This window comes from Eleutherodactylus coqui, chromosome 4 (genome assembly GCF_035609145.1).
Source record: "Eleutherodactylus coqui strain aEleCoq1 chromosome 4, aEleCoq1.hap1, whole genome shotgun sequence".
Classification (NCBI taxonomy): domain Eukaryota; kingdom Metazoa; phylum Chordata; class Amphibia; order Anura; family Eleutherodactylidae; genus Eleutherodactylus; species Eleutherodactylus coqui.
The window spans coordinates 184,772,486-184,795,378 of NC_089840.1; the positions used below are offsets into that span (position 1 = coordinate 184,772,486).

At 43.8% G+C, this 22,893-nt stretch overlaps 1 protein-coding gene and 1 non-coding gene across 2 annotated transcripts in view; both read right to left on the minus strand.

Moving 5' to 3' along the window:
• The window catches only part of OPN4 (opsin 4), a 64,922-nt gene that overhangs the window by 18,673 nt on the left and 23,356 nt on the right, over nucleotides 1–22,893 (minus strand). Inside the window, exons 2-5 of the mRNA XM_066598742.1 lie at nucleotides 11,761–11,903; nucleotides 8,360–8,493; nucleotides 3,368–3,571; nucleotides 234–405 (exon numbers count right to left, since the gene is read on the minus strand). Coding sequence (XP_066454839.1) covers nucleotides 234–405; nucleotides 3,368–3,571; nucleotides 8,360–8,493; nucleotides 11,761–11,903 — 653 coding nt within the window. The remainder of the gene's footprint in view (nucleotides 1–233; nucleotides 406–3,367; nucleotides 3,572–8,359; nucleotides 8,494–11,760; nucleotides 11,904–22,893) is intronic.
• LOC136626840 (small Cajal body-specific RNA 14) lies at nucleotides 19,630–19,757 on the minus strand. Its single transcript, XR_010792688.1, has one exon. It is a non-coding gene; the product is annotated as a small Cajal body-specific RNA 14 (non-coding RNA).

The following is a 22,893-nucleotide window of genomic DNA, read 5'->3' on the forward strand; positions in this document are numbered from 1 at the left end:
CTCTCTTTCTCTCTTTCCCCCCCACTACCCTCCGCCCCTCCCCCCCCCCCGAGCATGCTAGGAGCAGTAAGCAGTTACTCCAGAAGAGCGATGCTCGCTCGAGTCACTGCTGTAGTAACAGCTGTATCCGAGCGTGCTCACTCATCTCTAGTTCTAATACAAAACTCATATCCACAGTACGTATAGTTCTGTCATCAATCGAACATTGCCATAGATAGATGTAAATCAATTACCTGTTAGTATTTTTGATGGCCTTGAAAATAAATATGTAGCAATAAATAATGATAAAAAGGGGTATAAAGAAGACGAAGCAGAAGAGGAGCATTGTGTAGGCTCTAACAGATGGTGTGAAGGTCATGTAGTCCCATGTGCAGGAGGTGAAGAGCCCTTCAGGGACATAAGCACCTTTTAGAAAGGAAAGAAAATTGATGTTAATTGATTATATTAGAGCAGTGTCTTAATGTGTTCAGCACTGAAGAAGATGTTATATAAATAATGGATCATAATTCATAGCTCTGCTCATAGTTTTAACATACTCTGGCCTCATGGACATCTATCTATAAAAGTGAAAAAAATGTTTCTTAGTTCTTCATAGATTTCTCTTGATGTATCTCAACCAAGCTTGGTACACACACTCTTCATGATCCAACCTAAAACACTGGGAGCATGTGTGTGTGTGTGGGAGCGGAAAGGAGGGGGGGGAGTTTCTAAGGCCTCCTTCCCACGAGCGTGACGGGCTCCGCCGCGTAATATTCCGCAGTGAAGCCCGTCACGGCGCCCCCCAGAGACCCCATACTTACCAGCGGAAGATAGCGTGAAGACGCTTCCCCGCCCACCGCCGTCGCGTCACGTGACACGCCCACCGCGTCACATGACGCGGCCGGCCGTGTCACGTGACGCGCCGGCCGCGTCATATGACGTGCGGCGGTAGGCGGGGAAGCGTTTTTTCACGCTATCTTCCGCTGGTTGCAGCGGGAGATAGCGTGAACGGACGGCTTCCATTGACTGCAATGGAAGCCGTCAGCGCGTACACCCGCAGCAAATAGAACATGCTGCGGGTGAGAACGGGAGATTTCACGGTGCGTAATTCCGCGGTGGAATTACGCATCGTGTGCATTGTGCTATTAGGTTCAATAGAACCTAATAGCAGGGGGCAACACAGCGGATTTTTGCCGCGTATTTACGCGGCGTAAATCCGTTCGTGGGAAGGAGGCCTAACTGTTTGTTGCTCATACCAAACAATCACAGCACAGCTTTCATTTTACTAGAGTAGCTTAGGGAATAATGATTGGTTGGTATGTGCAACAAGCAAAGTTTATTAAACCTTTTTAATAAATGAGGGCCATTGTATAGTCTATGGTGAAATAAAATGCTTTGTGATTCAGCTTGGTAAATAATTTAAATGTGTGGTGGACCTGGAATGCCTTTAACTAAACAGAAACCTATTGGATAAGTCCAACTGAAAGCAAAGAAAGTGAAGTTATTGTGAGACAAGTGAACAATGACTGGAAAAAAACCAGGACGTCAAGGGCTTCAGAGAACTCAGAAAAGCATGAGGCCAAAATTCAAAAGAATAAAGACAAAGCAAGTGCATCCAGGGTGGCAAGACTACCCAGGCAGTGCCAGGTATACAAGGTAGTCTTTACTAGAATGGACGGTTTCCTCTCTCCCAAAAGAAAGGGCAAACTCAGTTTCCTTTGATTATTGCGTGTTCTCATAGCCATGTGATCTTGAGCACGAGTCTACGTCTGGACTCCCTATAGAGTGCATTCACACATAGAGGAAATACTGTGGATCTGAGGCAAAGTCCACAGCATATACGTATCAAAAACTGTGTCAAAATCTGCACCATTGGTGTGGATTTTGACTCGATATCAGCTGCATATTCGCAGCTGCTTTCAGCCTTTCAGAAGCTCCTTTTATCTCAGTGCCAGCATAATATTTTTCTGTTTCTCAAAAGTACAAGGAACATACAGTGTTATAGTAATGTGATTGGGCTGCACATAATCTCTGTATCTTCACTACCAGCACATCAAAAGTGCAGCTGGCAACTGCTACTGGGCGCTGCCATCACTGGTCAGGTGATGTGAAAGGCATTTTATGTGACCTACCAGCTGTGCAGCAACTTTAAAGGTATTCCACTCACCCAGCCTGCAACTGCAGTCCAGTGGTGCTGAACTTTACCCTTACCCCTGGTGTCTGTGTGTACCATGCAGCACAGATGCCAAGGGACAAGATCAGCATTCACAGACTCAGCAGCGGCTCCTGCTGCCATTAGGCAAGAGCTGTAGGCTGGATGCTGCACAGCCAGAGGCCAATAGGGGGGTCGCTATTACTACTGGGACTACTATGGGTTTCAGTTATTATTACTGGGACTGCTATGTGGGTCATGTATTACTACTGGGACCAATATAGGGGATAGTCTTACTACTGGAGCCGCTATAGGGGGTTACTATAACTAGAGGGACCACTATTAGGAGGTTATTATGACAAGTGGAGCCACTATGGGGCACTTTTAGAACTGGGGTCATCTACAGGGGTCACTATTACTACTTGGGCCACTATGAGGAGTCACTATTACTAATGGGGCCACTAAGTGGGCCTAATTGCGGGCAGCATATCTTAGTGATAAGTCTAACAAAAATAAACAGACATCTTCCAAAAGGTTGTCTTATCAGAAACAACCCTTTTCAAAATGCACCCCTGGGGTGATCAGCTGATTGACTTTGGTCCCACTCCTTTCAACCCCTAAAAAACAGCTGATTTTGCTTTCCAATCAAGGTCATAGAGCTGGGATGTCGAAACCTTGGCCTGCGGGCCGAATATCATTTATTTTCTTCCACCTGTACATGGTACAACTGCTCTTTGAGTCATGGACTGAGGTTATTGCTATGTTATAGACTCTATAATATGACCTCTGTTCATAAATCAAGGAGCAGTCACACCTTACACAGGTGGAAAAAAAGAAATGATATTTGTTTGAGTTTACCACATGTGTCATAGAGGGTATCCCAAGTGGGGAACACCTTATAAGATGTCTACAAGCTCTAATAGAACAGATGGACAAAAGCAATGCCATGTTGGAGAGAAAATGCAGCTTTACCACTAGGTTGCAGCCATTATTATGACGTGCCCTTTATTTAATCCACTTCTGTAATTTTTCGTGCCCAAGAATATCTCAAGAATAGAATACTAACACTGTAATGTAAGATTTTTCTAAGAAGCCTAATCTTGTATTAAATATTTGAAAATTAATTACACGCCAATAATCTCTGTCTCTAACATGTCATGCAAATCCTGTCTGATTTTGAAAGGCCAATGTGGTGCCCAGTTAAAATTATCTGTCAAACCAGTCATCCAAACTTACTCCAACCAAAGAAGGGAGGAAGGCTCCACGATAAAGAATACAGCCAGACAAATAAAAGGATTAGCACTGCTCTTTTCTTGGACATCACTCCGATCGAGGCAAGTGGCCGAGTGATTACGAAATACCTATCCACAGCAATCACCATCAAGGTAATCATGGATGTGATCCCAAAAAGGGCTCCACAGAATGCATATAATTCACAACCTAAAGTAACAAGAAACATGACATTACAAATTCATTGATAATGGTAATATTTCTAGTCTAGAATATGAACTTTATGATATGTATACAATTATTAGAATTACAGTAAGTAACAAAGTTACACATGAAAGTTGATGAAAGTCTATCTAGCTCATTCTGTGTTCCAGCAGTGTTGATCCAGAATGCAAAACTCCCGAAGTTTGGACCACCCATGTTTTACAGAACAAATCCATAGTCACTGAAAGTTTCTTCACCAAGAAAGGAAAAGTTTCTTAACTAAGCTCATCCATTGCATGCAGATAGTATGCAAGCTGCTTTATGGGCAGAGTGGATACTTCAAGGAATCTCAAAGTTATTTCCAGATTCCAAAAACCCATTTGGAAGATTGATCTATTATTGTTTTTTGTTCCAAAAACATTTACATCATAAAGCATTGCTATTTTTTAGTACATTTTGCTAATTTTACAGTTTTAGGCCAGTTTCATATGAGCATATTGTAACAGGTCTGTGATATGGATTTGAAATACAGAGGTGTTGCAGATGACATTGTAACCGCATATCATGAGTATTTCATTATTTTTTAATTTTAATGCGATCCTTATTTGCCTCCATATTTGCTGTCATTGTTATATTTTCTACAGGCAAATATTGATTCATATTTGCCTAATAGAAAAAATACCAATGAATACAAATATGGAGGCAAAAGCAGACAAAAGTAGCTCATGCTGCATTTTTACAACACAGCCATGAAAAATATGGCCATGTGAATAGATAAAAGTATTAACATTAGCTCCATATTAGGGTCCACAAAACACGAACTAACATGGAGTTATGCTTGTCCGAAAACAGCCTTAGGGCTTAGTCACACGGGCGTTTATTGCCGCGATTTGCGCATGCGCATGCGTCCGGCGACTTTTTAAAACCATTGCTTTGCAATGGTATCGGACACATGAGCGCTTTTTATGCGCTCGTCCGATAAATTAGAGAACAGAAATCGCAGATCGCACCTATCTGCGATCTGCAATTCCTGTTCTCTTCTCTATATGCGCTCAATGGGGCCGGCGGCAGCAGCGCCGACCCCATTGAGAACATATAGAAGACAAATCATTCTTCTCTGCCACAGCTGTAACAGCTGTGGCAGAGAAGAACAATGTTTGCCCATTAAATTCAATGGAGCGGCAATACAGCCGACTCCATTGAAAGCAATGGGCTGCCGGCGTGCGCGGGATGAATTGTCGGCAAGGGGTTAAATATATAACCCCTTACCTGCAATGCATCCTTAAATGTGAAAAAATAAAAAAAAAGGATGTACTCACCTGCTCCCGGCAGCTGGAGATCCCGGCGGTCGGCCTGCAGTGGGTGTGAAGGAGGTGTGACTCAGGCTTGCCCCTGATTGGCTCAGCCTGAGCCAATCAGAGGCTGATCTCAGTCACACCCATTCATGAATTCATGAATGGGTGTGACTGAGACTTGCTTCTGATTGGCTCAGCGCTGAGCCAATCAGGGGCAAGCCTGAGTCACACCTCCTTCACACCCACTGCAGGCCGACCGCCGGGATCTCCAGCTGCCGGGAGCTGGTGAGTACATCCTTTTTTTTTATTTTTTCACATTTAAGGATGCATTGCAGGTAAGGGGTTATATATTTAACCCCTTCCCGACAATTCATCCCACACTCGCCCGCAGCGCTTGCATTCAATGGAGCCGCTGTATTGCCGGCTCCATTGAATGCAATGCGCTGGACAGCTCCGGCCCGTTTCTAATGAAACGCGGCTAGGAGCAGATTTTCGGGCGATTTTTGGGCCGATTTTTCGGCGCCGGTCACGCGATTTGCGCATGCGCATCCGTCATGCGATGCGCAAATCGCGTGAAAAAACGCCCGTGTGACTAAGGCCTTAAGGAGTGTTTGTAAACCTCTGCGAGGTACCGTGTGAGGCAGCTGCCAATTGTCCTTATTTTAGGATAACTAGTGCCTTATAGAAATAAACAATCTCTTCCACAAAGACACTGAGAGTCCATAGAAGCTCATTTAATGAATCACGTAATGATTTGAATAGAGTTTAACATCATAAGTGCTTGGCTAAATAGATTGGCCAACAAAAGAATAAAGACCATAGATAGACTTTTAAGACATGGAAACAGTCTGTTTATGTATAGCATATATCCATGTAGCCTTAATCATAGCAATTTAACCACTTTCCACCCAAGCCAGTTTTGGGCCTTCTGGCCAAGCCTCATTTTTCAACCAGAATAGAAATTTGACATGTACCACTTTAGGCCTCGTTCAAATGAGCATTTTTTTTTGTGCACCAATAGGTGCACAAAAAAAATCGCCGCACGCATATGTCAAAATCGTGTGAATGGGCAATGTTTCATGCACAGAAAACTCGAGCGGTATTATTGTATCTTGACGCCACCAGGAAGCTAGGGGTTTGACAGGGCTTGCATGCAGGAATGCCCCTGTCACACCCCTAGCTCCTGATTGGCGGCATTCCTGAAGGAGCTTGAAGGTTCTTTACCAGCGTGTAGCATGTCCCCTGGGTGTGGGGCAGTGCCTCTGCTCGCTCACTGCTCTGTTAGCCCACAGTTCTATGTGGAGTAATGTGCCGAATTGGATGCCGGAGTGCGGATATTCACACCGCTGTCCCCGCAAGTGTCCAGTGGCGTTTTGGAGTTTTGCCTGTGGCCTCAGGATGGAGCCCGGAGCTGTCACTCTGCCGTCCCCGCATTTGTGCTATGTGCGGCTGTCAGGTGTAAAGACATCCCGCACTACCGTTAGCGGTGTACAAAGTTGTGCGGCAGTCGCCAGTCCTCGGAGCCTGCAACTGTAAGTGTGCAGTCACCGCGCTACAGCCATGTGCGACCGTTGGCTGTGCAGAGAGCTCTGCAGAGAGCCCTTGTCAGCAGCATCCCCGCGGCCCTGCCATTTCTCTGCGCACAACGTTTTCTTTGAAGTCCCTGGTCACGTGACACTGTCTGCACTGAACACCATAGCGCTGAACAGTGTGCTGGGGGAAGGGGAATTCTGTTACCCCCGGGTACATTACTATTTGCAACCTAGCCCTGGGGACTGCTTCCAGCCACTCCTCTGGCGCCTGTAGCAGGGGAGCTGCTGCTCCCGCAGTGTGGCCTCCCTGCTGCCTACCCCACTCTGTGCTGTGGCACAGAGGGGGGTGCCGCCGTCGGTAAAGGCCCTTGCACCTGTGGCTGTAGCGGGGGCTGCTCTCTCCAATAGAAATCCATGGAGCTGTAGGGTAATGTTGATGGGCTGCCAGGACCTGCAGCCCAGCCACCTCTCCAGCCTATCACGTACAGGGAGCGTCACCCCTTGTCAATCTTGACTCCACCAGCACTTGCTGGTGGCGTCAAGATACAATAATACTGATCCAAGCTTCATGTGCATGAAAATTGCCTATTCACTGAAGCAGCTGTGCTTTGAAAAGCACAGCTACTCCAGGAGGAGAGAGCGAAGAAGTCCCGCAGGACTTCTGAATTTCCATATAGCAGGAAGAGAGAGCAGAGCTATGGGGGATTAACCCGTAGCAGGGAGAGACAGAGCAGGGCTATGGATTAATCCCCCATAGCTCCACTCTCTCTCCCTGCTGTTGGAAAAAACCCCATAGCTCCACTCTCTCTCCCTGCTATGGGGAAATCCCCCATAGCTCCACTCTCTCTCCCTGCTATGGGGAAATCCCCCATAGCTCCATTCTCTCTCCCTGCTATGGGGAAATCTCCCATAGCTCCGTTCTCTCTCCCTGTTTTGGGGACCCCCGAGGGATATCCCTATTGTGTAGAGAGAGTGGGTGTGGCTAGAGAGAGTGGGCAGGGCTATAGGGCTTCTCACAGAGAATCCCCATAGCAAACAGAGGTGGTGTTGCTAGAGGGTGGATCCCTCTAGATCTGCCCCCTCCTCAAACGCTCTCGGGGAAGCCTTCAGGGGAAAGCCCTCTAACCCCACCCCCTCTCTCTCCACTATAGGGAAATCCCTTAGGGAGAGGGAGGGAGTCCCCTACTCCCACCACCCCCTGCTTCTGGGGAATTGCCTAGCAGGGACGCAAGAGGAATACCCCTCTGCTTACAGCAGGACATTTAAAACATGCTGCCCAGAAGCACATTTTAAATGCCCTGTTGTAAATTCCTGTTAGTCCCCACGGGGATTACCAGGACTCTCGGGGAGTCCCCCATTTCTGCAGGGACTAACAGGAGTTTACAGCGAGACATTTAAAATGTGCTTCTGGGCAAAAGGTTTTAAATGTCCTGCTGTAAGCAGCGGGGAATCTATTCCCTGTGCAGGAGTGTCCATAAACTCCTGCTCCCATAGGAGTCAATGGAAATTCCTGCACATCACGCACCAAAGACAGGTCAGAGCATATCTTTGTTAGGTGCGCGCCGTTTTGTGCATCTAACAGTCTCTCATGTGAGCGATTCTGTAGGAACCCATTGATTCTTTTAGAAACACTCTTTTTGCGCCCCAATATCTGTTCCCAGTGTGCTGTGATTACGTTCTATAACTTCATACAGAGGGTACAATTATATATTAACCTTTAAAACCCATTAAAGAATTTAGATATATTTTCTGTACATCTCAGCTAGGATGAAAAAACTAAGAAAAATTAACAATCTGTACTTTAAGGAACAGTGCCACTTGAATGGGGTTGAAATGCAATACCAGATTTGCTGTATGGACGAAAGTGGTGCTGTTTCTGGAAAAAAATGACTTTACCAAATTCTAGATTTCATGCATTAAGTCAACAAAATTCTTAAAACAAAAGCTGATGCCAGATTCCCCATCACCTTTCTCTCCAAAAATCCATCTTTTATGTAAACTTGTTGCAAAAAACACTGGTGCCTGAGTGATTGACATGCAGAAATCACTGATGGCGAGGTTGATGATGAACATGTTGGCTGGTGATCGAAGACTGCGACTTCTGTAAAAGGAAACAAAATAATCAGTGGTCACTAAAATACACTGACCGCCAAGTGATGTAACATCAATTGAATGTAGCCATACTAATGTCCTCAACTCAGCAGTTTTTAATTATCCAGCCTGAGTTCTTGCTTGTTTCTGCAGGAGGAAATTAACACTGACCTTACTAATTGATTTTCAGGATTTGGACTGAAGTATCCTGAGCTCCAGGATCGGCAGCATTTTCTTTGTCTGAGAAGATTAACATTCACTAGACCAACTATAATCTTTGGTCTTGGATTGAAAGAATAATATATGAGATCTACAGTGGAGTTTATTGTTAATTGGAAATAAATGTTTTGATCACTGTTCATTCATTAGACATCAAACCAGTTGCCAGATAGAAGAGTTGCATTAAAGAGGTGGAGCAACATGGTAGGATTATATGTTGGACTTGGTGGACATGTGTCTTTATTCAACCTTATTTCCCCTTTAGCCCAATAAGGATTCAGCCTCATTTGATACTTAAAGAGGTTCTCCAGCAGATTAAATTAAAAAAGACTCAGAATGTCATAAGATAATACAATAAAGCATTCTAACTTTATCAATCCCCTGGCTGCTCGCATTTGGGACTTTCCAAATCCCTCTGTTGATTTTTACTTCTTGGTCATTCTCAACACTGCAGAACAAAACATAACATAAACTCCAGACAATAACATCACAACACAGACAAATACGGTCTGCTAGTCATAAAACAGTCACTGTCCTAAAAGGCCATTTACATGGGACAATAAACTTTCAAAATCGGGGCTGCGGGAATTTGAGTGATAGTCATTCCATGTAAACGCATGCAGCGATGGAATGAAAGTTGTTCAGGCGCTTAGTGTAAACAGCAGTCGGTCAATGCTGAACGACTGTCTGCTTACTGTGAATAGAGGCGGGTGGATGGAGAACACTCCCCGGCCTGCTCTGCCTATATGCCGGTAGCACTGCGAGCAATGCCAGCGATACCCGCTCCTGTGTAATAGGGCATGAGCGAGCATCACTGGGAAAAGCTGCCGGGCATTGCTTGCCTGACAGCTTGTCCCCTGTAAATAGAGCATAAGAGTTGCTATCCTCCTGCTCCACAACCTCTGTTCAGATGTGTCTCACAGAGAATCAATTAGGGTGGCTTTACATGATACAACTGTCATCTTATTAGTCACCCAAAAGAGTGAATATAGTGTACAGGTGCCTGTGAGGGGACTTGTATGCAGGATTATGGATCTCTCTTATAGCCAATTTTTGCAAAATGCCCAACAAACATGGAGGAGTTTAACATAAACTTAACAATTTAAGGTTGGGCTGTATAGTCTCTGCTGCTTGGTGAGCACTAAACAATGTTCCTGTACATGAAGCACAGGTTACATAGTGTTTAGTCCACAAAGAAAGTAGAGACAATGCTGCTAACTGATGGAGAAGAGGCACATGCCTGCTTGTCCTCTATAGTGTACTCAGAGACTGTCACTACAGAAATGTTCTCCAGTTGTGCTCCTGAGAGGGAAGCATTAGTAGTGTCAGCCGGCATCTGTGGTAGGTTATACGCCACCATCCAGGCTGTCCACAGGGGGCGTCAGATCAAACTGTTACCTAGTAATTGATGCATGCACAAGGAGCTTTACAGAGGCCTGGCTGCTGATGGTTAGCAATAAGCCAGAAGAAGAGGATGCTGGCCACAGGGTTCAAAGCATGGTGAGATAGAATGCATTTGTTCTCTGCACTTATTAAGAGTTGTGAGCAGCCATAATATATTCCTGGGAGGTAGCAGGAAGGTACATAATTCAGTGACTGGGCAGAGTGCTTTTATGAGTACTCTGTCCCATCATTGAGAAAGCAGTCGGGGATGAGGGAGTGGGTGTCTAGCATGCCAGGCCACCGTGACAGCAGACTATAAGATGTACAGACTTTTTAGCAAGATATTCCTTTGCTAAAAAGTGTGTCTTATATTCTGAAAAATAACGCAGCTGATTTGGAAAAATTCCGCACTCTTCCTTCATATCCCCACTAAATGCAGCACTATTCTTCCCATCAAAGCTACATTCACCATGACAGAAAACCCAGGCTGACTCCATTCTAAGGCAATGTGGTCTGTTAAAAATGGATGTCACAATACAGATATGAACAGAGCTCAAGACAATTTTTCATAACATTTTTAGTGTTTTTTTTTTTTCCAAAAATTTTTGATTGCTAAAAACAGAGTCCAGAGCTTTTGCTGGTAGTCAATAGTTGAATAGAAAGCATCTTCCATGGCAGGGTATCATTCATTAATACCGTTGTATTCCCAAGCTGCATTTTCAGTTCCATTGAGTTTACCCAATTGCGTAAGTTGCTGATTATTAAAATAATTGGACATTTTTAGTCTGATTGACGCAAGAATTTCTATGAATGAGTTTTAAACAAGACGACATGGGTTTTAAAAAGGTTGTACAGCTTTTAACTTTTGGTAGTCAATCCTCAGGATAGGCCATCAATATTAGAACGGCTGTGATCTGCAACTCAGGACCTCCGCCAATCAGGGAGGATGGAGCCTGAGGATAGGTCATCAATAGTTGAAAGTTAAATAATCCCTTCAAGGCCTCTTTCACAGGGGGCGATTTTGAGCACAGAAAGATGCTGACAATAGAACCTATTGATTTCAATGTGTTCTGTTGCATACTGTTTTTTTTGTGCACATTTGCGCACCCAAGGCTCCATAGGAGTCTAGGGTGATGCGCAAATGCGCACCCTGTCCATGCAAAATTACACTGTTAATTGCTAACACTGAGGACTAATTAGGTTGCAGAACTGGATCAAAACCGGCACGGGTATGTCCCATGCTGATGTGAACAGGCCTGGCAGTACAAAAAAGTTCAGTAAGCTGCGTGGAAACGGTCATGAGGGCACATGATATAGCGCTCCATTCAGAGCTCAATCACGCTATGCTCTCACGAGCATTAAAACGTTACGCTTGTGTGCAGGAGCCCTATGCAAAAATGCTTGTTCGTTTTCTTAAGACCTCATTCACACAGGCATATTTGCGCTGCATATTTTTATGTGCATAATACCAGTGCTAAAACCGGTGGCTTTTGCCACTGAAGACAGTAGGATTGATTTTTAGTAGAAGAAACTTCTGAAGCAAATCTGTCACGTGTAAATTCGCCCTTCCACTATTTAGCTACACATTCATTTGGACTAATGTGAAAATTCAGAGACTTCCATTATTTAGTAAAATACCTAAAAACAGAAAATGGGTAAATAATTATTGTAGCACCTGCAGAAAGCGTAGATGACCAGGAAGTTACCCAGAGTCCCCGTTATCCCTACTGCCAGGATCACAGCTCCGATGACATAATGTACATGATCTGGAACATCAGCTGTAGGGTAGGGATGATGTAGAACATCTTTAGGTGCTTCCTGGTAAAAGCAGAACAGGAAACATTATGAATAAACTTGTGAAATGACAAGTTTATTGGTAGATAATTACATAATACTTACACAATGGTAGTAATTCATAAAACTGTTTATGCAAAAAATCTGACATAAAAAAGTCCCACGTGCTCCAAAAATTGTAACTATTCTAAATTTTGTATCAGCCTTGCAACTTTTGTAAAAAGGCATAAATTTCAGCAGAAATTTACAGCTATAGGAACTCAGTGGGCGGTCCGCTGGGTCTTGCTACTTATTGTATTTGGCACATCTTACTACTGTGTCACTTACCTAAGGCTGATGTGTGAAACACTGGTCTTACATAAATAAGCGAACTTATAATGGGAATGTCAGCAGATCATCCTGTAGATCCAAAACACATAGCTGGAAGCAACTCATTTTTTCAAAAGAAAAATTTTAGAAAATCAAAAAGCTTACAAAACTTTATATGTAGAAATATGCAACAAACATTGTTCATAATGGAAACACAGGGTTAAAAGTACATCTGAAAACTGCTACTCCCAGGACATCCTAAATTGTGGATCATCGTGGATCATGTCTATCATTTATTTATTGGAATGCCCATGCGGCTTGAAATACGTTGGCCGAATGATGAGCGCTCCAAGGACAAGAGTGCTGGAACTTTCACCTCACTCTGGTTTCTACCCACTAAAACTCACAGGTAGGGCAAGAAGGGCATTAATCACAGATTCAACAAAGACACCAACAAAAAGTCTAAAGGAGCATAAAATAACAGAGATTAATTATTTGTCTATACAAGCCGCACACTCTAAGAAGTGGCAAGAAAAAAGCCGTTGCTTAAAGGGGTTGTCCGAGATAATGTTTATTATTTTAAATATGTGTTTATTAGCTTTTTTCAAAGACAAAACAATGGCATATGTGTTCACTTATACTCTGTGCACATTAAAGATGATTTCTGGAAACTTATTGTCTGTAGCTTTCATCACTTGGGGCGCAGGATAAACTTGGTCCACTTGCATGCACGGATTCTACTGCTAATTCCTAAATCCATTCCCTATGGTGTGTTCACATGTCCGTACTTTGCAGGTGCGTGCCTGCAAAGATAGGACATGCGTGCACCATAGGGAATGCACGCATTGTTTTCAATGGAGCCGCGGCTGCATCCGGCGGCTCCATTGAAAACAATAGTCTGCCGTTTCCTGCATTCTTTTTCAGGGAAGAGCTTTACATATAAGCCCTTCCTTGAAAAAGAAAAATTTACTGTAAAAAAAAAGAAAAAAAAAAAGCAGCAATTCTTTTCAGTGGCTCCATTGAAGACGGTCTGCTGGCACACCTGAATTGTTTTTCAGGGAAGAGCTTTACATATAAGCCCTTCCCTGAAAAAGCAAAATTTTGGTGTAAAAAAGAAAAAAATTACTTACCTGTCCGCCGCTGGGATACAGAACACATCTGCCGCATGCGGCAGATGTTTCCTTCATCCCCACTAGTTAAAAGAATTCCCTGCTGTTACATCTGCCACATCTGTGGCAAATGCAGCAGAAGAATTCTTCAATTATCTACCGCAGCAGTCCCTGAAAATCAAGTAAAAGTGGTTTAAAAAACAAAAACAAAATGGATACTCACCTCCCATCAGCTGCCCCCTGCACTGTGGTACTGATCTATCAGCAGGCGAGGATTTAAAATCTCCGCCTGTTGAAAGAGCTGAATGTGATTGGCTGAAGTGCTCAGCCAATCACAGGCAGCTCTCCCCAAATGAATGACAGGTGAGAGCTGCCTGTGATTGGCTGAGCACCTCAGCCAATCACATTCAGCTCTTTCAGCAGGCGAGGATTTTAAATCCCCACCTGGTGATAGATCAGCACCACAGTGCAGGGGACAGCAGGAGAAGACGCGGCTGTGCCCCGGCAACTGAAGGGAGGTATCTATTATTTTTGTTTTTTAAACCACTTCTACTTGATTTTTAGGGAAGGGCTTATATTCAAAGCCCTTCCCTGAAATCAATTGCCAGCAGCAGAATCCTCTGACATGTGTGACAGCTGCGGTAGAGAATTAAAGAATTTATCTGCTGCATCTGCCACAGAAGTGGCAGATGTAGCAGCAGGAAATTCTTTTAACTAGCGGGGATGAAGGAAACATCTGCCACATGCAGATGTATTCTTCATCCCCGCGGGGACACAGCAGCGGCTGACAGGTAAGTAATTTTTTTTTTCACACTACTTTTAATTGGCTTTTCAGGGAAGGGCTTATGAAGCTCTTCCCTGAAAAGCCATTGACAGCTGCCAGGGCTCAGCGGCGACTTCTGCCGCCTCTGTAGCGCTGCTGAGCTATAAGCAGCCGGGGATTCAAAATCCCCGCCTGCTGGTAGCTCTGATTGTGATTGGCTGAAGCACTTCAGCTAATCACAATTAGAGCTACCAGCAGGCGGGGATTTTAAATCCCCGGCTGCTGATAGCTGAGAGCTACAGAGTCGGGACAGCGGCAGCAGCCGACGCTGAGCCCCGGCAGGTGAGTAGTTTTATTTTTACCATTTTTAAAAGGCTTTTCAGGGAAGGGCTTATGAAACCCTTCCCTGCCAAGCCACTGACAGCTTCCAGGACTCAGCGGCGACTTCTGCCGCTGTCCCCGGCTCTGTAGCGCTGCTGAGCTATCAGCAGCCGAATTTAAAATCCCCGCTGCTGGTAGCTCTGATTGTGATTGGCTGAAGCACTTCAGCTAATCACAATTAGAGCTACCAGCAGGCGGGGATTTTAAATCCACGGCTGCTGATAGTTCAGAACTACAAAGCCAGGGACAGCGCGGCTGAGCCCCGGCAGCTGAAGGGAGGTGAGTATTGATTTTTTTTTTTTTGCACTATTTTAAATGGCTTTTCAGGGAAGGGCTTATGAAGCCCTTCCCTGAAAAGCCATTGACGGGATGCTGGCAGCAGGATTCTCTACCGCAGCTGTCATGTGTGACAGCTACGGTTGAAAATTGAAGAATTCCCTTTGCTGCATCTGCCACAAATGTAGCAGCTGGGAATTCTTTTAACTAGTGGGGGGAGGAAACATCTGCCGCATGCGGCAGATGTGTTCTTCATGCCCGCGGGGGTCACAGCAGCGGCGGAGAAGTAAGTTTTTTTTATTTTTTTTGCTTTGCACTAAAATGTTTCTTTTTCAGGGAAGAACTTATATGTAAAGCCCTTCCCTGAAAAAGAATGCAGAGGGCCGGCAGAGCATTGTTTTCAATGGAGCCGCCAGCAGCAGTCGCGGCTCCATTGACAACAAGCAGACAGCTGTGTTCACACGTGTTTTTGCTTGTACTTAGGTGCGGACGTAGGTACGCACCTAAGTACGCACAAAAACACGCTGGTGTGAACCCACCCTCAGTTAGGAAGTAATCATGTGCAACAATTCAAGCCAATAAACCAGCACATGAGTGCAAGCATAAATAATTAAAGGCAAAATCAAAGCAACCAAAAACAAAGTCAGACCTGGTTTTGCACTGAGATAAATAAATTTTTTTAAAAAGCAAGTCACCCATGGGAAAAAAATAGAAAATGAGCTAATACTCACCTCTGGCAGGTCCATGGACATTTCCAGCTCCCGGTTTCCCCTGTGATGCACTTTTTACTGGCTGCAGCAGCCAGTCACAGAGCTCTCTGTGATGTCCTACACACAGGTTGCTGCAGCCCGTAAATAATGTGTCTCAGGGGAAACCCAGAGATGTCTACAGGGGACTGTGGGGACTCAGTGGAGGTCAGTGTTAGCTCTTCTGTTATTTTCTGCTATGGCTGACCCTTTTTTATGGAAAAACGTTCTGTTGTCAGAAAAGACTATAATTTAACTTTTTGGCCAACTTGGGTAATGCTATGTATGGTGCAAACCGAAACCTTGAGAATACCATTCCGAAGGTAGTGGCAACATCCTGCTGTAGGGATTTATTTTATCAGCAGGGACAGGAAAACTGGTCAGGGTTGAAGGAAGGATGATGTCAGTAAATACAGGGCAGGTCTTGAGCAAAACCAGTGTTAGTGTGCCACCCATTTGAGACTGGGATGGATGTTCACTTTCTATTAAGACAATGACCCGATATTGCTAAAGCTACACTGGATGGGTTTACGGGGGAGCATTTAACTGTTTTTGAATGGCCTAATGAAAGCCAGGACCCCAATTGAGAAGCTCTGGGATTACTTGACGACTGCTGTACACCAACACAAGCATCTAACTTGATGCTGTTAAAGCAGTTTTGCTTGGAAGAATGGGCAAAGCTCCCAGTGTCTAGATGTGCTAAGGTAATAAAGACCCCAAGAGAGCTGAGACAGGCTATCCATTTCTCTCCTTTACTGTTGCTAATTTTTTGGCACTTACCTGTTCTTACTCTTCTGCAATAATAAAACTTAGTCTTCTTGAAAACCCAATATAAACTAATTTTGAAATCAAAGTGAATTCTGGCTATCACATGTATCCGATAGATTTATTATTCACTTTATATTCAACTTCTTCTAAGAATAAGTATCTGCCTGTATTCTAAAAACTCTCTAAAGTACCATTGTGTCATCTTCAGCGTGACTTGACGGTAGTCCATTCAGCCCAAAGCTATTTTCTACTGAAGAACTGCAATGAATGAGCACTCTGTCTAATACATTCTGAATGATAAGGGAAATTTCTAGCAGACGTCACAATCATAATTCTACTGAGAAGTTTCTTAAAGGAAAGAAATGCTTAAAATGATGCTTTGAAGACATACTTATATTGAAATATTGTTTCAGTTTATAACGAATGGGCTCAGATGTATCTTTCATTTAGATTTCAATTAGACATATAGCGCCAGATGGCCTGGGGTGAAACGAAAATATTTTTATATGCAATCTATAGCAGGCCCGTTAGAAACACTAGTATAGCAATGAAATGTTTATCCAAATTGTACCCACTTTTTGTTAAAGAGAACCTGTTAGCACTCCTGACATGTCTATTTTACTGAATGTTTGTATTGCCCATAATTTTGCGATATTTTCCTTTTTAAAAACTTTATACTGTGAGGGATTAGCGTTTAGGATCGGTAGCAACCTGGGCATAAGCAGTCAGAGACAGTGACACTTGCGATAAAGTCTTTAGTCCAGGCTTTGCCTGTGTTTATTTCCAAGCAAACAAAAGCAAAATACAGGCCTTAACATCAGGCAAACATAAAGGAAATCCTGCTCGTCTGAGCACTTACTATACATGTAGCGTCCCTGTCTACACACTGGTAACAAATAGCTCCTGCACACAGCCAGCCAGGACTCTCAGACCTGCAAAGGTCTCAGCTCTCCTGCTGGCCCTGTAGGCCCAGGCTTTATATGGCCTGGTACCAGCCCCACCTGGTACGTGGGAGTGACCATCCCACCCTTCACTTTGGTCACTCCAGAAAAGCCGGCCTGGATTATGTGGCTTGGAGCCACTTACACACTACAACGTGTTAGTGGCTTAATGCCACTAACACTAAACTGCCGGCTTCCTCCACCGAGCCCAGGCTGCTCGGTGGCACGTATCCGCCCAAGCGCTCCCCAACGCCTCATAGGAGAGCATCCTAGGTGACACATACCTTCCCCCCAGCACCTTGCCGGTCACCGTCTCACAATACCAAGGGCCTACGTGAAGGATCAAAGATGTAGCCTTTTGGCGTTGTGTATATATATATATATATATAAATATATATATATATATATATATATATATACATACATACACACACTGTTTGTAAAGAAAATGAAGCCTCTAGAAGGGGTTTTGTTGCGAATTCGGCATCGCAGACGGATATGCAAATGATTAGAGTTGTGGCGTGAACAGTCTTGCTCGGAGAGTGATTCCTTCGAAATTGAGGTGAAAATTTGTCTATAAAAGAATCCATAAGCATATTGAAAACTCCTATTCATAAAATACGGCTAATAGGAAAACTTGATACAAAAATAAAAAAATAAATAAATAAATCTTGTTATTTATATAGCGCCAATTTATTTTGCAGCACTTTCAGGTAATTTATTCAAAAATACGAATGAAATAGCACTGCAGCATGTTCAGTTCCATCACAAGATTCTTCCATTTGGCCAGTGAATTCTGTTTTCTTGCTACCATAGTAGAAATATAAAAAATTGTCTAAATATTTAAAATAATTAATTGACCGGTTGTAATAATAATGTTAACAATATTTTTTTACCATTATATAGAGAAAATTGGCTTCTACCTCATTGGGGTTTTTTTTGCCTTCTTCTGGATGAACAGTGGCGCGTAATAGGTTGAACTAGGTGGACATATGTCTTTGTTCGTCCTTACATACCATGTTAATATGTTATCTGGACCAGTTCATATTAACTTTTAATCTTCCTTGGCATCAATCTAAAGCTAAAGTCCCCTGGTGCAAGCACCGAGTCATGACTGACACCTAGGGTAAAGTCACATTGTGACGTTTTCTCGGCTGACAGTTTCTACAAGCTGGTTTGCCATTGCCTTTCCCAGTGGCATCAATCTAGTTAACTACAATTCTCTTTCTTTTCCTCCTGACATAAAATCTTTAACCTTGAATTGATTCCTCAAACCCTTGTTTGCTAACGTTGTTGAAACTATTGTGAGAAAAACCTTGCGCAGTTTCTCTGTAACCATTAAAATAAGGGGTGCAGGCAACCTAAGATGTGCACCAACTTTATTGCTGTCGCATAGCATCCATATGGACTGCCTCTATGGTTCAATTGCCCCAAGTGGATCACTTTTCATTTCAAGTTATTGCCCCTTATTTCAGGGAGGACCACTTCCAGAGTCAAGTAGAACCAAACTGGAAGTTTTGTTATGTAATATGTTAGGTAACATAGTAACATAGTATGTAAGGCCGAATGAAGACAATGTCCATCTAGTCCAGCCTGTCTATCCTACTGTGTTGATCCAGAGGAAGGCAAAAAATCCCAAGGCCAGAAGCCAATTAGCCCTTTTGGGGGAAAAATTCCTTCCCGACGGCAATCAGACTGGATCAACCCCTAATAGTTCCTACCTGCCTATATACCAGGATTGAGATTTAACCTAATATTTATATCCTATAATATCCTTCTTCTCCAGAAAGACATCAAGTCCCCTTTTAAACTCCTCTATGGATTTTGCCATCACCACTTCCTCCGGTAGAGAGTTCCACAGTCTAACTGCTCTTAGGCCTCCTTCCCACGAGCGTGACGGGCTCCGCCGCGTAATATTCCGCTGCGAAGCCCGTCACGGCGCCCCCCAGAGCCCCTATACTTACCTGCGGGAGATAGCGTGAAATCGCTTCCCCGCCCACCGCCGCCGCGTCACCGCCCGTCACCGCCCACCGCCGCCGCGTCACCAGCCGTGTCACGTGACGCGGCCGGCCGCGTCATATGGCGTCATATGACGCGCGGCGGTGGGCGGGAAAGCGTTTTTTCACGCTATCTCCCGCTGGTTACAGCGGGAGATAGCGTGAACGGACGGCTTCCATTGACTGCAGTGCGTACAGCCCGTCCTCACCCGCAGAAAATAGAGCATGCTGCGGGTGAGGACGGGAGAAATCGCGGTGCGTAATTCCGCGGTGGAATTACGCATCGTGAGCATTGTGCTATTAGGTTCAATAGAACCTAATAGCTGCGGGCAACGCAGCAGATTTTCGCCGCGAATTACGCGGCGGAAATCCGTTCGTGGGAAGGAGGCCTTACAGTAAAGAATCCCCTTCTATGTTGGTGATGAAACCTACTTTCCTCTAATCGTAGCAGAGAATCATCTATGTATGGAGCCATCGCACAGGAAGCCCGATGTCTATACAGGTCCTGTCGGCAGGAACCAATCATTTATGTGGCAGACTGAAGTCACATTAAACTGTGTATTAATGCAACAAAGCAAAGTCTTCCACAAGGAGGTCTCAGGCCTAACGTGGGGATTGAACTCTGGACCTTGTGCACTCTGTGCCAAACACTTGGCACTACGCCACCAAACAGGCTATGCAGGTAATAAGAGGTGGAAACCTTACAAAGAGGGATGAATCAGCAAATCAATGAAAATTTGCCCCATTTGCATTCTCTTCACAAGTGTATTTCATATTATGGTACTGTATTCGACAAATCTAAAGCAATAGCTAATGTAATGCAAGAAGACATATCCATATTTTAGCCTCCATTTTTTTATATATCATCCGATACTGCTCAGTGACATGAAAATCTTACCGTTAGTCAGATGCTTGGAGGAAAATTTTAATTGAAGTGCTCATTTTTAATTTTGATCAGGTTTTAAATAAAAAATTGTAGAGGCCAACTTCTCACTAAATGTTTCACTAGAAGCTACGTAACCTTCTTGGGTTCACTATAATCTGATCATTATATCTCATAAACTGAAATCATGCATATACAGTATTTTATATTCCTCGAGAAAAATGTCGCTGCTAATCAAAACATATTAACGTTAAGAATTTAGATCTCCTTAATGCTTTTGACACTGAACGTAATTCCCTGATCACATAAGCAGATTTATACCCTGAAAAAATTAGGTCTTTGACTCATCAAATACGATGAGATCAGTGCACTGCAATCACGGTGATGGCTTTCATTAGATGATCACTGATTCAATCTTATTTCTATTAAAGGGTTTCTTCTATAGTTAATTGGATTCCTACAAAAGGATAGATGCAAATGAAATTCTAAGAATTATATTATATCCAAATCAGGGAAATGTATTTTCAGATTGAATGTCATTCCAATGGTGTCATTCTGCAATACTCCTTCATGTGTTTATGGTTTTCCACAACAATCCCACTTATATCATTATTTCCTATACTTTTATATTTGTTGCACCTGTAATATAGTTTCTACTCATAACGGAAGCCACAGTGGTATGCCAGATCCAAGGATCACAGTTGAGTCTTCGAAGGGTCTGTCAAGGTCAACATCGTTTGAAGTGTCAAGAAAAATAATGCTTGCTGATTTATTCTCACTGCCAAAAGTGCTGAATACCTTTACAGTATGCCGAATGCAGCTGTGAATACTAGCAGATAGAGATGAGCGAACATACTCGCTGAGGCAAACTACTCGAGCGAGTAGTGCCTTATGCGAGTTCCTGCCAGCTCGTCTCAAAAGATTCGGGTGTCGGGGGGGGGGAGCGGTGAGTTGCAGGACTGAGCAGGGGGGGGAGCGGGGGGAAGAGAGGGAGAGAGAGAAATCTCTCCCCCTCGTTCCTCCCCGCCGCTCCCCGCCGGCAGCCGAATCTTTTAAGATGAGCGGGCAGGTACTCGCATAAGGCACTACTCGCTCGAGTAGTTTGACTTAGCGAGCACGCTCGCTCATCTCTACTAGCAGTCCAAAAAATTATTTACAGCAATCAATGAATTTATATGAAGACATTTATGGATGTTTGTCTATTTTGCTGATGGCCTAATGGACATTTGCTAAACATATGTTATGACACTGTAATAACCTCAAAATAATCTGCAGCGATTGGATTAGACTGTAATCACACAAGCATATCTGGACATTGTTCCCAGGTATCACAGTTGAAACTCAGAGGCATTTACATGTAATAAAACAGTGTGGTAGGAAACAGACTTCAACGGCATCATTTTCAGGGGAAAGAGTTGCATCTCAAGAAGCTGAACTTGAAGAATGTTGGGACATTGACTAGGACCACTACAGGGTTGCACACAGACTAATGCCCCATTTACAAGGGACACCTGTTGGTTAAATGACTGCCTAAGCAGGTAATGTCACTGCTAGTTGATGGTGCTCATGCAGAGCATTTAGACAGGCAGATCACTGCTGAGTATCACTACCTTTCGCTGACTTCTTGCTCAGTTGGGAGTGTTTAGATGCAGCGAGAAGTAAGCCAACCAGTGATTATTTTTATGCTGGTTGAAAGTAAGTAGCAAGCAAAAAGTAAACTAATAGTAAATGATAGATTTGCACTTAGATGTAACAATTATTGTGCATTTTCGTTTGCATAATAATTGTCTCGCGGAAATGGCCCTTAACTTGGGATATGAAATCTAAGGAAATTCCTTTTCTTCCACCTTAATTAAGTTGTTTGGACTTAACTGGCAACAATTTTAGTTTGTGCACCCTAAGATAGCCCCCAATAGGCGGTCAGGCTGGAGATGGTAGGTCGTTGTGGTTAAAGAGGTCCTGATTGATAACAGACAGGTTAAGAGCTCAAATCAGATCAAGTGTAGTCAATGTAAAGTTAAAACAAACATGGAGATCAAAGCAAATAACATAAACAAATGCTAGAAAATATGCCGCCAAGATTGATTATTAGGCAATAGAGATGAGCGAGCGTACTCGGAAAAGCACTACTCGCTCGAGTAATTTGCTTTATCCGAGTATCGCTGTGCTCGTCCCTGAAGATTCGGGTGCCGCTGCGGCTGACAGGTGAGTCGCAGCGGGGAGCAGGGCAAAGCAGGTGGGAGAGAGGTAGAGAAAGATCTCCCCTCCGTTCCTCCCCGCTCTCCCCTGCAGCTCCCCGCTCCGTGCCGGCACCTGAATCTTCAGGGACGAGCACAGCGATACTCGGATAAAGCAAATTACTCGAGCGAGTAGTGCTTTTCCGAGTACGCTCGCTCATCTCTATTAGGCAATTATCTAAAAGCTAAGTGCTCTTTTAACGTTTTATCAATGCTAGTCTTCTGCTGGCCATCAGCAGTAGTGCAGGAACAACTATTCTCACTCTGTTGGCTATTGGCATTCGTATGGCCATGACACAATCAGTTTCCTTCTCCCATATGAGATTCGTTTGGGGGTGAGCACACAACAGTACTCCAACTAAATTTTGTGCATAGTGAGAAAGATTTAAAATGGTAGTTACAAATTATGCATCGTGGGCCAAATGAAAATCAGTAAAATGAAGTATTGTAAAATTGATAGTCTACAATTTTAATTTATTTTCATTGCCATCATAATAGGATACCATTAGCATAAAGTATATTTGTAGCTAGGCTTTCCTTCACCCTGGGCAAAGATTCAGTTTGCTGCCTAAGCCCTTTAAATGCCCTGGCAGAGGTAGAGTTC